Source organism: Lygodium microphyllum, chromosome 13 (assembly GCF_053477565.2).
Source record: "Lygodium microphyllum isolate KBCC chromosome 13, Lygodium_microphyllum_v1.1.10, whole genome shotgun sequence".
Classification (NCBI taxonomy): Eukaryota; Viridiplantae; Streptophyta; class Polypodiopsida; order Schizaeales; family Lygodiaceae; genus Lygodium; species Lygodium microphyllum.
The window spans coordinates 148,696,827-148,710,194 of record NC_141147.1 but is presented as its reverse complement, the minus strand read 5'-3'; the positions used below and the strand labels follow the sequence as shown (position 1 = coordinate 148,710,194).

The following is a 13,368-nucleotide window of genomic DNA, read 5'->3' as shown; positions in this document are numbered from 1 at the left end:
TCTTATGGGATTGGTTCTTCAACCAATTAATTTTATGAATTGATGAAGCAAAAGAAGCAACAAGAGTTAATCACTATGACAGATGATGGAGGAGGAATAGTGGAATTTATGTAGGGATGTTTCATCCTCTTTGGAATGTATTTGTAAATGGTCTATGCTTAGGTCCATTTGAGGTAAAGATGTCGATGCCAAAGGGTGTCCCATTGTCCCATTACTCTTCGCTACCATAATCACCAACCCTTTGCTTAGGAATTTGGATTTGAAGGTGCAACATGGAGTAAGCAAGGGGCTTCCTATACCATTAAGAAGACACTTGGTCTCGCAATTCTTTGCCAACAATAACTTACCAATGTGCAAGTAGAGAGGCAACTAGTAGATGTATTTGATGAAAGTGTATGAAAGATTTCTAGAGCTATCTGGGGTTGTGACTAATGTGAGCAAAATCAAGCTTATTTACCTAAGATTGAATGAGTTAGCAAATTTGCTAAGGGATCTAGGCTTCCAAGTAGCAAAATTAGAGCTGTAGTTGCTTGATTCTAAAGAATTTGGGCGTTTTCAAGATTTTTAGCATCATACCTTAATTACTGAGCATATGATGGAGGAATTTATTTGATTATCTTGTACATTATGTATGTTGTGAGTCAAGTAACATGCAACAGTGACCAAAAATACATGCACAAGAAAGGCCTAATTTTGGTATCATGAATCCAGTGAGATTAATGAAGGTTGAAGATCCATAGCCTAGATTATCATATAAGACAGTAGAAGTGAAGTAGAACTCTTGTTTCACCGTGGAGAAAGAAAAGCTTTCCCTTTAAAAGCTTGCTTGCAAATGTTTCGTTGACAAGACTATTTTTCTATTCAGGATTATGGAGGCTCAAACAAAGTTACAAAGTTAATTAGTTGGCTCTCTATGATCTCTCGGAATGTGAGGTTCCTAGGAAGTCCATCTAAGAAGGATCGGTTTAGTTGGAGAAAGAAATGGAAGCCAGTCTCTATTTAGGTTCAGCGCCTCCTCTCTAGAAAGGAAAGGATTCAACCCATAATTGAAGGATGCTTGGAATAATATGATAAGGTCTTAAGTTCTTATCTACCCAGTCAAAAAAGATGGTAAATTGCAAAGCACTCGACAGATAAAAAACTCCATAACTTGGAAGTTAGCTTAATACTCTTTTAGTGATAGTCATTAAGTTGAATGTTTTTGCATCTACTTTGTAAAGTTGTTTTTCCTAAGTGCCCTTTTAGTCCTCTCCATTGGAGTAAGGAGGCCCGAGTTTGTGAATTGTATTGGTTCCCCCACAGCCTCTAACTCTTGCATAAGAATTGAGTGAATTACTTTCACACAGCTTTTCAAATCATAAATGAGGTTGGAAAAACTTAAAGCTTGAAATGAATAATAGGGAAATATTAAAAGATGGAGTGCCATCAATGTTATGCAAAAAATTAAAAGAGATATGTTCGAGATAATAATTAGGAATATTATTTGAGTCCTTGAATATTGATGAGTTAACTACACTTTTATAATAACATACCAACAATGGATCGTTAGGTTACTTGTTGAGATTTAAAGGTACCAATGTCAACAACTTGTGCTTAGGCATGCCCTTTATCAAGAGAGCATGCATGTGTTTGGGTTGGGATCTATATATGCTAGTAAGTTTATAACACTCCTTTACGATTGTTCATATCTATCATAGGCCAAGTAACATGCATGTGTTTGGGTTGGGGACTTAATTACTGAGCATATGATGGAGGAATTCATTTGATTATCTTGTACATTATGTATGCTGTGAGCCAAGTGACATGCAACAATGATAAAAAATACATGCACAGGAAAGGCCTAATTTTGGCATCATGAATCCAATGAGATTAATAAAGATTGAAGATCCATAGCCTAGATTATCGTATAAGACACTAGAAGTGAAGTAGGACTCTTGTTTCGTGCATTGTAACTAGGGCAATGGCCAACAATTAGAGAGGGATGGTCAATGCCAGCTTGAGTTGATCCAGACCACCTATAGGCGGATACACCTGAATTTGTGTGTTATCTTAAAGATAACAACTAAAAAAATTTAATGACGTCCTTTATGTAGTGATTAATGCTTGCAAATCTAAAGCCTAACATGCAATTATCTATATCTTTTTCTATCAAAATAGCTTGAAGAAATTCTAGTAAATGACTAAAGCATGTGTACAATTCTAGACCACTAGGAGGAGACTTAGCCTCATTGCATAAATTCATGTAATGCATTGTTCACCACATTGTCCTCTGAACATAGTCCCCTGGCATAGTCCTTTGAGCTTGGTTCATGTAGGCTATCTAGTACACTCCTCAACCTATCCTCTTGAGAAGCTTGGTACAAGTAGGTTGTGTGGTAATCCTCTTGAGAAGCTTGGTACAAGTAAGTTGTTTTGGGTTTCAATAGGCATCCATCTTAAGTAGTAGCTATGCCCTAGACTCTGATGTCAAGAAGCATATTAGACTCAACTTGGGAGTGTATTCCTCATGCATCCCTCATGCATCTGTAACATACTTTGCTTGATGGGAAATTAGGAGCACCTTGATATTAAGGACTCAAAGAAGATATATTCAAGAAATATACGACTTGAAAAGGAAGTCAAATGGTACAAAGGATCAAAACAATAAATTCAAAATACCTTATTCTCTATCTTCTTTATTTTAAATGCTAAGGAAAAATCATCATTAGGAGCATTGGGTAGGCCCAAAAAAAGATAATAGAGAATTCCAAAGCCATGGAGAAGAAAAGTCTGAGAAGATGGTTAGAAATTTTAAACTCATACGAAGAGGAATTCAAGGGAAAGTCATAGCTAGAGGTAAAAAGGTGATTCAAGCTAAGCATAAGAAACATTTGGAATTCAGGAAGAATGATGTGTTCCTCAAGCAGCAGTAGATGGAGTGGAGATCCATCTTCCCTAGGGAACATTGGAAGATATGGCAAAAATGCACTAGAAAAGTGTGGTCTAGTACTCCATAAACAAATTGAACACCCCTCTATGTAAGGTGTATATGCAGAAGCTAAACATGAAGGAGAGGCTCAATAAGTTTATAAAAATCCATGCATGGTGTGTCATGTGCCATCAATCTTGGGAGTCAATTCTCCATGTTCTCTGGCATTGCCTTGCAAGCAAGCTTTGTCTAAAAGAACGTGACAGGGTGGATTACAATTGTAGGCCTTAATGTAGAGGTTATGATGAAGATGGCATTGTTTGGGGACAAAGGTGTATTGGACAAAGACATATTAAACCTATGGAATGTCATCAGGGCATTAACATTAGCACCATTTGGGCCAATAAGAATTCTCAAATATGATCTACTATCTAGATAGACTGTAAGAGAAGTGCTTGCAACATGTAGAAAGATGAGGAGGAGAGAGCATGTCTTCAAACTGGGGGTACAAGCTCCTTAGAAAGACAAATTTTTGAAGCCTGTGGGAAGGCTTTGGAGCCCAATAGCATATTTTTCCATGAACCTCAAAATACTAACCTTCACATTAAAAGAAGGAAAGAGAGAATAGAGTTCTCTTTTTATTTTCACAACAGCGCGGGCACTCATTCAGACTGTGCATAATCGAGGGCTAACAATGGGGCAGGGGCTCTGCCACTACATGCAACAATATTGCACATGAAGTAGATGAAGACCATTATCGCGTCCATCGACCTTGTGATAGGTCCAGCGTTGACTGTCGTTTGAATACTGTGGAGCAGTTTCTTGGCATGAAGAGGGCTCATCATGGCAGACACACGAGAAGATTGAGGGCTAGAAGATATACAGTCCACCGGATGCTTATCTTGCTTAATTAATTCAGCACATCGAATGCCCTATCTCTTATTAGCCATCAGACCTTATTAGCCAGAAGATATACAGGTATATTTTGAGCATGTACGATGGCTTTTGATAGTCTTTATGTTTTGTAACTTTTAAGATTGAATGCTTCAATACAAAAAAGGGATCAATTTAATGGTAACTCTCAGGGCTTCCAACTGTTGAATCATTTAACAAGCGCAACACAATGCTGAAGTAGCCTTTGAAGATCTCAAAGAATATTTATTCTGCCACTGAGACCTTGCAATTGACACTAAATGAAAAAGTAGTGAAATCAAGAAAGCATGTGCCTATTGAATGCAGGAGAAAGCCCATGTGACAGTAGCGATGTCTTAAAATGGTAAGATATGAGGTTAGGATCCATGATGTTGGCTTAGAGGAATGGCTTGTTATTCAGGATGAATGAAAGATGCAGGCAAAATTAATGCCTACTCACAGTGATGGAGTGTGTCAAGGAGACATTGATCTTCACAAGTAGGTTGGAACCTACTTATGGCAGAGAACTCTTTAATCTACATTTAGGACTTGGGTTTTGTGTATGATCTTATCTGAGCAGGTACTATCTCCCAGTTACGTGTTTTATTGCTCAATATCAGATTCTCTAAGAATCTTCAAAAGCAGGGATTCTTTTCTTTGGGCTCTAGGAGAACCATCTAATGCTAGCCTTTGCAAAGAGGAGAGAGCAGTAGGAAGGATCAAGACAGATCTTTTAACTTCTCCTCCTCCATTCTTTCACAAAGCCAAGAGGACTGCAGTAGAGTTCTCCTTCCCTTTGGTGGACCCAAATGTTAACAGTTTTACCAGCAAATGTATGGACCTAGTCTTCCTTAAAGCCATCAGGCCCTCTGCACATGGTGCTAATATGGCCAACACTGCCAGGGCATCATCAGTTAAGCCTGCATTGCCATCAGTCAAGAGACTGACAAGCATTGGGATACCTCCAGCAACCACTACCTTAGGCTTGTTCCCTGCAAATATCGATAGACTGAATAAGGCTGTTGCTGCATCCTTCTTTCCTCTTGGACTCCCTTGCCTTAGTAGATCAACCAAAGATGAGATAGCATGTGGGTGGTTCCCTATTGCAACCTTGTATTCATTCACCAGAGAAAGGCTGAAAAGTGTGGCAGCTGCATTCTCTCTGGACTCCATGTGTTGGCCGGTTGGTAGGACACTCACGATCGCATCCACAGCACCTGCAGCCATAATCAAGGCCTTGTTGTGATCATAGATGGATACATTGAGCAATGCAGTCATCACATTCTCTTGGGTTTGGGGGTCTTTGGAGGATAGAAGAGAAACAAGAAAGGGTATAGCACCCGCCTCTGCTATACATATCCTGTTGTGCTCACTACTCTTTGCCAGCAACCTTATTTCATAGGCTACCTGCCTTTGTATTTCAGGTGATTCTGTAGCTAATTTTCTCACAAGAAAAGAAGCAATTGTCCTGGCATCTTCTAGAGCTGAATGAGTAATTGTTACATTGCTACGATCTGTTGCTTGGCAGTTCAAATTTATTTTGTCACCACATTCATTGCCAAGAGAGAGACTCTTTTGTGCACACCATTGGCTAATCAAACTTCTTAATGCATAATTAGGAATCAAGCTGACATGAAGGAGTATTTGCCCACTTTTGGGGCATGTTGAGTGGCTTGATTCGATCCACCTTGTTATTGAGCATCGGTCATATGTATGGCCAGTTGCCACCACCACAGGATCAGTCATCAGTCCAAGAGAGACTGGGCACCTAAATTCATCAGGTAGAATTAAATCCCTTGAATTTAAGTCATCATCACTAATGTTGGCTATAGAAGCTTGATTGGCAATTTTATCTAGGTGTGGATTAAGGGCAGCTAAGTAGCAGTTTTTAGGGCTGCCTTGGCCATAGATGACACATGTGGCATACCACAAGAATGTGATCAGCTTGCTGATGGTTGATAAAGTAGCAAGTTTGCCTGTGTATGCTTGGTTATGTATCTCTTGTTCCAATAACCTGATCTCTTTATGGCAAGATCTGGTGTGATATAACTCCATAGCCTCGAGATGTCATGAATTGCAGACAGCAGCGCTAAACAAACTCTCTCGTCAGCTGCCTTCTTGATAATTTTCGTTCTCTTCAATTGTACATGAACCAATTCTATTTGCTCGCGGAGCTCTTCGGGTATGTCCATGAGCTGTAAGGGAAAGACATCCAAGGCCTGATCCATAGCTTCAGCAATTCTCTTGAGCTGATGAACAATGGCTTCGTTGTAGACTATCTGCCACATGCTGTTGCACTCCAAGCAATCTTTGAGTAAGAGTTCAGCTGTTCTAATGGTGAAGCTGAGCTGTTTAAGGCATATCAAAGATGATGAAGGCAGGGGAGCCTGGGAAATGCTTAATTCTTCAAAAAGCATGGTGAGCAGTTTAATCCTTCTCACCATCATTGATGTATTGCGCCGGTGGTGCACAGTAAATGGTCCAAAGGATGCTACAGTCTGAGACATGGTGATCAAGCCCTTGATTAAGGCCTGTGGATTGTTCAAATTAGCCATGGTATGACCTGTTGCCATCCAGTTGGGATGAGGCTCAAGTCCGCAATAAGTGGTCAGCAGGCCTGGAGGGATTGCAAAGTCTGCAATAGAGCTAGCGGTCTCTGAAATCAACAAGGACAGTAGATTGCTGAACCGATCAAAGATCATCCTTCATATCCTGGACTCCAATTGCAGTGCCTTTTTAGGCACCGCCGCCGCAATGGAACTTCTGCAACAAGAGGTGGTGGCAGTTGTTGGCCCATAATCCACATCAGTTTCACATTTTGTTGCACATTTAGGTGGTTCCACACAAACCCCTTTGCTGTCATTTGCTGCAACAGATCCAGCTCTTTCAGAGTTTCAGTATCCATACTTTTCCCGAATAGCTCATACAGATTCTGTAAAAATGGAAGCAATAGCAGCATTCATGGGAAATTATGGCTGGAGGGAGGTGGTTGCTTTGTACATAGATGATGACTTAGGAACAAATGGAGCTGCAGCTTTGAGTGATGCACTTGGGTCTGTAGGAGCTAGGCTAGTGCAAAAGGAAGATTTTCCTCCAGATATCAACAGGACAGGTATTGGTAGCATTCTCATAGAGTTGGCTGCAATGCAGACACGGATTTTTGTCGTTCATATGCCACAGTATCTTGGATTCATGCTCTTTTCTGAGGCCAAATATCTTGGTATGATGACTGCTGGCTATGTGTGGATTATAACGGACTCAATAGCTGGCGCCTTGGGTTCTACAGAGCTTGATACTGATGCTCTCAACACTTTAGAGGGTGTTATTGGGACAAGGGCCTATTATTCTGAGTCACCTGAATTCCTATCGTTTCTTTCCAAGTGGAAGAATTGGAGCAACAATTCTAATGGACCCCATATATATGGTCTGTATGCTTATGATGCAACTTGGATGATTGCTCATGCCTTAAATAGCTTTCTTAATGATGGTTTCAATTTCACTTTCAAAGATTTTACCATCCTAAGGACAGAGTCAGGGGGTACTTCAGAGCTTGGAAGGCTGAAAATCCTAAGTGAAGGACCACTGCTACGCACAAAAATCCTGCAAACAAAGTTTCCTGGAACTTCAGGTCTTATAGAAGTAGGTGTGAAAGGTGACCTTGTACGGTCTGAATTTGAGATTGTTAATGTGGTAGGATGGAAATTAAATGTGATTGGCCATTGGAACAATGCAACACAGCTGTCTGTCTCCTCTTCTGGTCACAGTAGAAATGCAAGTTTGGACGTCCTTGTATCCACAGCTTTTCAAAATGGGACATTTAACACCATTTCTCCCATTACACAATCATTGAATAGAGCAGCTGTCATATGTGCATCTACAGCACTAAAGGAGTCATCCAGCAGATAAATATCTGCATCATTGTAGACAGCCCTTGCGAGTTGAATTCTCTGCTTTTGACCCCCACCCATATTAAGACCCCTTTCTCCAATCTCTGTAAGATCACCAAAAGAGAAACTCTGAATGTCCTTTTCAAGAGCACAAGCTTTCAGTGTTTTCTGATATCGCACTTTATCATATGGCTTCCCAAACAGAATGTTATCACGAATTGTTCCACATTGAATCCAGGCATTATGGGCAACATAAGCAGTGGTGCCCACTACTTGAACATCTCTAGACAACTTCGGAATCTCTCCAAGGATTGCACAAAGTAGAGAAGACTTTCGTGAGCCAACAGCCCCACATACTGCTATCTTCTCACCAGCTTTGAATGCAATGTTAATGTTGCTCAATGTAGGTTTTGGAGATTCAGGATTCCATGACATGGTACAATCAGTGATTTTGATGGCGAACTCAGCAACACTGAGATTTAACCTCTGAACTGCATCTTCAGGCAGCTCATCATCCCTAAGAAAATTACCAAGCCTGTTCATGGAGACTGTGACTTGAATGTAAGCTGCCAAGATCCTTCATACCTGGTTTGCCTAGCTCCTTGGCTTCTCTTTCCCAACCCCCCCAAATGGCCATGGGAGGCCTTGTATTCATGATGTGTGATGTTAGCTTTCAGCTCCAGCTATGTTGTTGAGCCCTTGGTAGTTCTTCAATGGTTGTTAATAATACAATTAGCCACACTTTATTTTTCCAGAAAAGGCTGAAGTGATGGGTAGGAAAGTCTAAGACAAAGCTCGGGAAGGAATAACAGGGCAAGGAGCTGATGTATCATGTACAGAAAGCTATACACTAGGAAGGAGAGGGGTGGATAAGGCCAAGGATAAGTAAGGATGGGCACGTCAAGCTGGGAGGGGCTGCCTTATGATTTTGTAAAACAGTATTGATAGGTTTTTCTATGATTTTGTAGTATTAGGTGGTGTCAAGGTGTAACCAACTAAAAGCTTTGTCTGTATGAGTGTATAAACAATGAATTTGGTTTCTTTATAATGCTATTAGTATACTAACTCCAAAATTTGCAGTCATCATGTGAAGGATCGCAAGCTACAACTTTACATGGTGCTAATTTTAACTCTTCAAACAGGTTATGGCTGAGGGAGCAGCAACACATCATTTGAAGTTATTGATCCCTACATTGCTCAGGTACCAATTTTCACCAACAAAAATCTTAATTTTGATGCACAATCACTATCAAAACTTTTTTTAGGACAACAATTAACAACACAGTGCATGCCTTTCTCCTTTGAAGCACCCCCTATGGATTGGTACTTGAGTTCTCTTGAGACTATCTATGGATTGGTACTTTAGTTCACCTTGGATATTCAATTGCTAAGACCAATCTAACTTCTTGTGGAATTTGGCTTGCTTATAGGACATTTTTCATTGACATCATCATTTGTAATAATAGTATCAATGTTTAGCTAGCATTTGAGCAAATCAAGGCTTATTTCTTGTGAATATTTGTCTAATATTTTAGATGAAGCCTATGCGCACTTGAAACCTCACTATTGAGAGGCTTGTTCTATCTAGCAGCTTTTGCCTATGGAGTTAGAGTGGTCATGGTAGCATCTCTTCTAGACACGGGCAATGCCAACAAGGTGCTTGGAGGAGGGGAAGCATATCAAACCCTGGACTACCACCACAAGGTTTATGAAGGAAATCCATAGAAGATACATCTATTGCTACTTTGGTGCTCTTACATTAGATGCACCTCTTGCTACTTTGGTTGTAGCAAGCCCAATAAAAGGTTAGATTGGTTGAATTTGAGCTTGATGGATTTGTACGTTTCATCCACTATCTAACAACTTGCTAAAACGTTGAAAATGAAGAATGTAACTTGAGGGTTTTGATATCCTATTTGCATGTAGTGGTAAGCTAAATAAATTTGACTTCGTATGATACTTTAATATATTGGATTTCTATCTTGTGGGCAAACTCAACACTAGCATATGTATTTGGTCAACCTTATTGTTTGAGAGTGTAGATAGCTTTGCATATTCCCACAATGCATATTCTCACAAGAGTATGCATTGATTTGGATGGGCATTACATTTATCCCCATTAGTAAGTATGATACAATATGGTTCCATGAGCAAATAATTTAAATATCATTTCATTATTTGTCTTGTTGTGGATAGGACTACAGGGTTTGAAGCATACAACCAGTAGAGTAGATCTATGTTGTGGAGCTATGGGAGATTGCAGTGCTTTTAGGATCAAGGGAAGGAAGTTTACTAAAAATGGTAGGTCTTCTCTTGTTGCTTTGAGCTTTTTTTGCTATGTGCATGTTTAAGCCTTTTGATATCCTTGGTAATTGTAAACACAAAATGCATCTAGGGACAACATTGTGGGTGAAGCAGCAAGGATCTGCATTTCAAAAAAAAGGAAGGGAGGCTTAGGAAGAGCTAATAAGACTTAATTTTTTTAACGGTGGAGCAGATCGGAAGAGGATGACAACTCTAGACCTACCTTAGGTGCTCTAGAACATGGTGAAGCAAAGAGAATGTAGTGTTCAAGACAATTTTTTTAGTGGATTCAATCATAATTCTATTGCTAACAATACAACATTGTGAACAAATTGTGATTAGTTTTCTTAACATGATATATTAGTGTGATAATGGCTTGTATTAATGGTTCCGACCAGTTTTTTTCTATAGGAAAATTTTACTATATGTATGGTTTCAACTAGTTTTCTTATCTAGGAATATTTTACTAGATCAACTAGGAATTTTAAAAATTTTCTATATAGAAATATTTTACTAGATCACTAACTTGTAAAGTGTTCCACTTTTACTAGTTGAGACTTTTTCTAGATACTTTGATAAGTATCTAGAAAATTTCTCTTTTTTTACTATATGGAAAAGTGTTTAAAGTTCCTTGTGGGACCTCTTATGGTCAAGGAGTCAAACATTGTGTGGGAAGACATGTGAGGATGATCCACAAAGAAATTGACTCTCTCAAGAGGATGTGCTATGGCAGGGGTCCACATGGCTGGGTGGGAGATGTGGAAGGGTTGCCAAAGAAAAGGGTATAATGGGATATGTTTGTAGATATGCTATGTGGAAAGAAAATGCCAAGGAACTTTAAAGAAAAATGCGAAAGGCAAGAGTTCCGCAACACATATGGGGTCCGTCTCTCTCCTGATGACGAGAGGAATTCTTCTTCTTCTTCCTTCTCTTAATTTAAACGTAGAAGCGAAGGGCTGTGGAGGAGCCCGCAATGGAAGTCTCAAGGGCTCTCCCTTCTCACTAGCCGACTACTAGTAGTAGTAGTAGCACTAGTAGTAGTAGTAGTAGTCGTCGTCGTCTATACAATGAATAAGAACAAAATGCCCAGTGCCATCACCATCATGATGATGCCATGCATGCTGCCGTGCACGATGATGATATACGGCCCATGGTAATGGAAAACATGGGAATTTGGGAGGAGTTTCGCAATAATAATAATAATAATAATAATAATAATAAATAACGCTCCTCCACCCTACTACGTCGTCTTCTTCTTCTCCTCCTCCTCCTCCTCCTTCTTCTGAAGATGACGCTTCTCCTGAAAATATTGGAAATCCTGATGAGAAGAGATGATGGTGATGGGGTTGAATTATTTGACATTACTGTAGTGGCGACAAAGTGTTCATACTACTAGTCTTTTTCTGCGCCCCTGGGGGCCATTTCCGCGAGCAAATCTTGATGTTCCCGATTGGAGGCACAGCTGGCCGCCTCCCATTGCTCTTCCCTCTGCCACGTGCCCCCCCCCGTCCCCGTCATCACATTAGAATTCATAAGAGTGATGAGAGCATCCCTTTAGGCTTTTGGCCGGGCCGGCCCATCATCCCTGCGGCTGCCTGCGACCCTTCCAAGGCTCTTTTAATACCCAGCACATTTGCCGCAAGCGGACCTTTTGTGCTCTCTAACATGCATCCGCCTCCAGTTCTGAGTCCTGAGTCCTGACGGCTACATCTGGCGCGACCTTTAAGGCCTCTTGTCTTTAAGACCTTTCAGACCTCCCCCACAAAAAACAAAGAGAATGCGGGGACGGGTGCCACGCGTACAGCACCCCTCGGTAAAAATCGAGCTCGGGGTGAGCCTAAGCGCGGAGCGCCTAGTTTGACCTATACAAGGTGTAAACAGAACTTGTCATCTAAGTTCTTTGGTATCACAAATGTATCTTGTAGAGTAGGCCATAGATTTGTTTAGTCCATCTCCACAAATTCTTCAAGGACCCTTTTAGGTGGTAGCACTTGGTCCCTCTCTCTATCACTACTTTGTACCACTAGAGAACCAAGAGGAACATGTTGAATGTATAGTAATGAGTATACAAAATTTCTTAGATCTTCCCAAAGTACTCCATTCCTTCCAACACAATATTTGCTTCTATGTTCTTATGCTAGCTCCCTTGTTGGAACTTGGTAATAATATTGAAATCATATGCCTATCATCTTTGGTCTATGTGCTCCACTCTAAAGTGTTGCTACTTGGACCATAAGGCCAATATGACTGAGATCACCAAACATAGAAAACAATTAATAAATAGAGATGACACAACCATCCATATATCTTGATAGCAATCATAGAATTACCCTAAGCTTTGATATCATATGACTTATACTAAGGTAAACATAGAAAAGCCTAATATATATAGATGCCACAAGCATGTATATCTTGATAGAAATCCTAGATTTCCCTTTCAAGGTCACTTACCTTCTATGTACAACACTTGGAGAACTCCCAATTCTCGATGGATACATCGATCCCCTCTTGTGTGGCTCTTCTCAACTCATCATGCAACTACCTAAGTGTCATGTAGGTAGCTAACACCTCTAGAGACTCTGAGTAGCACATAAGTCATTGTCTATGAATTAATGCCTTAAAAGCTTATCTAGCCATCTTTCTTTGCTCCTTTGCAGACTCATATTAGATCAGGCACTTCTCTAGGGTCAAATAATGCAACCATAAAATTGACCTATTTTCTATGCAAGAGATATATCTACCCTCTTATTATTTCTCTACATAGACCAAAGACTCCTAATCAACCATCCTTCAGCATGGAACCCTTAGCTGTTGGACTTTGTAGCACAAATCCTTCAAGATCTTTATGAAATGTTCTACGAAGAGCATCCACCTTCGTTATGAATCATACCAACCATTACTACCTCGTCAATGAAATGTACTAACAAATGCAATTGGATGGTGAGCATTGATGTGAGGAAGTATTGCTTTATGTCAGTACTACCACTTCAATGGGGTTTCTATGTAAAATTTTGATCGAAACTATATGGATATCCTTCTCCTAATAAATATGTTTTTCAAGTTGGCAAACCTTCTATATTAAGGAGCAAGCCTTTAAGGTCAATGATCTTGTGACCCTAGTCGGGAAAATTAATTACAAGTCATGGAAAAATTAAGACATTGCAATGAGTCATGTAATTAGCATTTTGACCAATTTACAAGTACAAACCTACACATTTTTGCCAATCACGAGGCTTTAATCCCCTTAATCAATTGTTTAGTGTCAAACCTCTACACAAATTGTGTATAAGATATATTGACATGTTAATATTTGTGATGACGCCTTTTCCCTTCTATTCTTCAATCCTTAGCATAACC

At 39.9% G+C, this 13,368-nt stretch overlaps 1 protein-coding gene and 1 long non-coding RNA gene across 3 annotated transcripts; one reads left to right on the top strand and one right to left on the bottom strand.

The window, feature by feature from the left end:
- The first annotated feature begins 3,608 nt into the window (after window positions 1-3,608).
- On the top strand, window positions 3,609-10,367 carry LOC148027335 (uncharacterized). 2 transcript variants are annotated; one of them, XR_015692810.1, is made up of 5 exons: window positions 3,609-3,886; window positions 8,850-8,908; window positions 9,299-9,512; window positions 9,904-10,008; window positions 10,205-10,367. It is a non-coding gene; the product is annotated as an uncharacterized LOC148027335 (long non-coding RNA). The 2 variants fall into 2 exon arrangements; XR_015692809.1 differs by having other exon boundaries at window positions 10,103-10,367.
- LOC148027336 (U-box domain-containing protein 1-like) lies at window positions 4,424-6,375 on the bottom strand. The gene is given in 2 exon segments (XM_087690658.1): window positions 4,424-5,886; window positions 5,889-6,375. Coding segments are annotated over 2 exon segments (1,950 nt in total).
- Window positions 10,368-13,368: the final 3,001 nt, after the last annotated feature.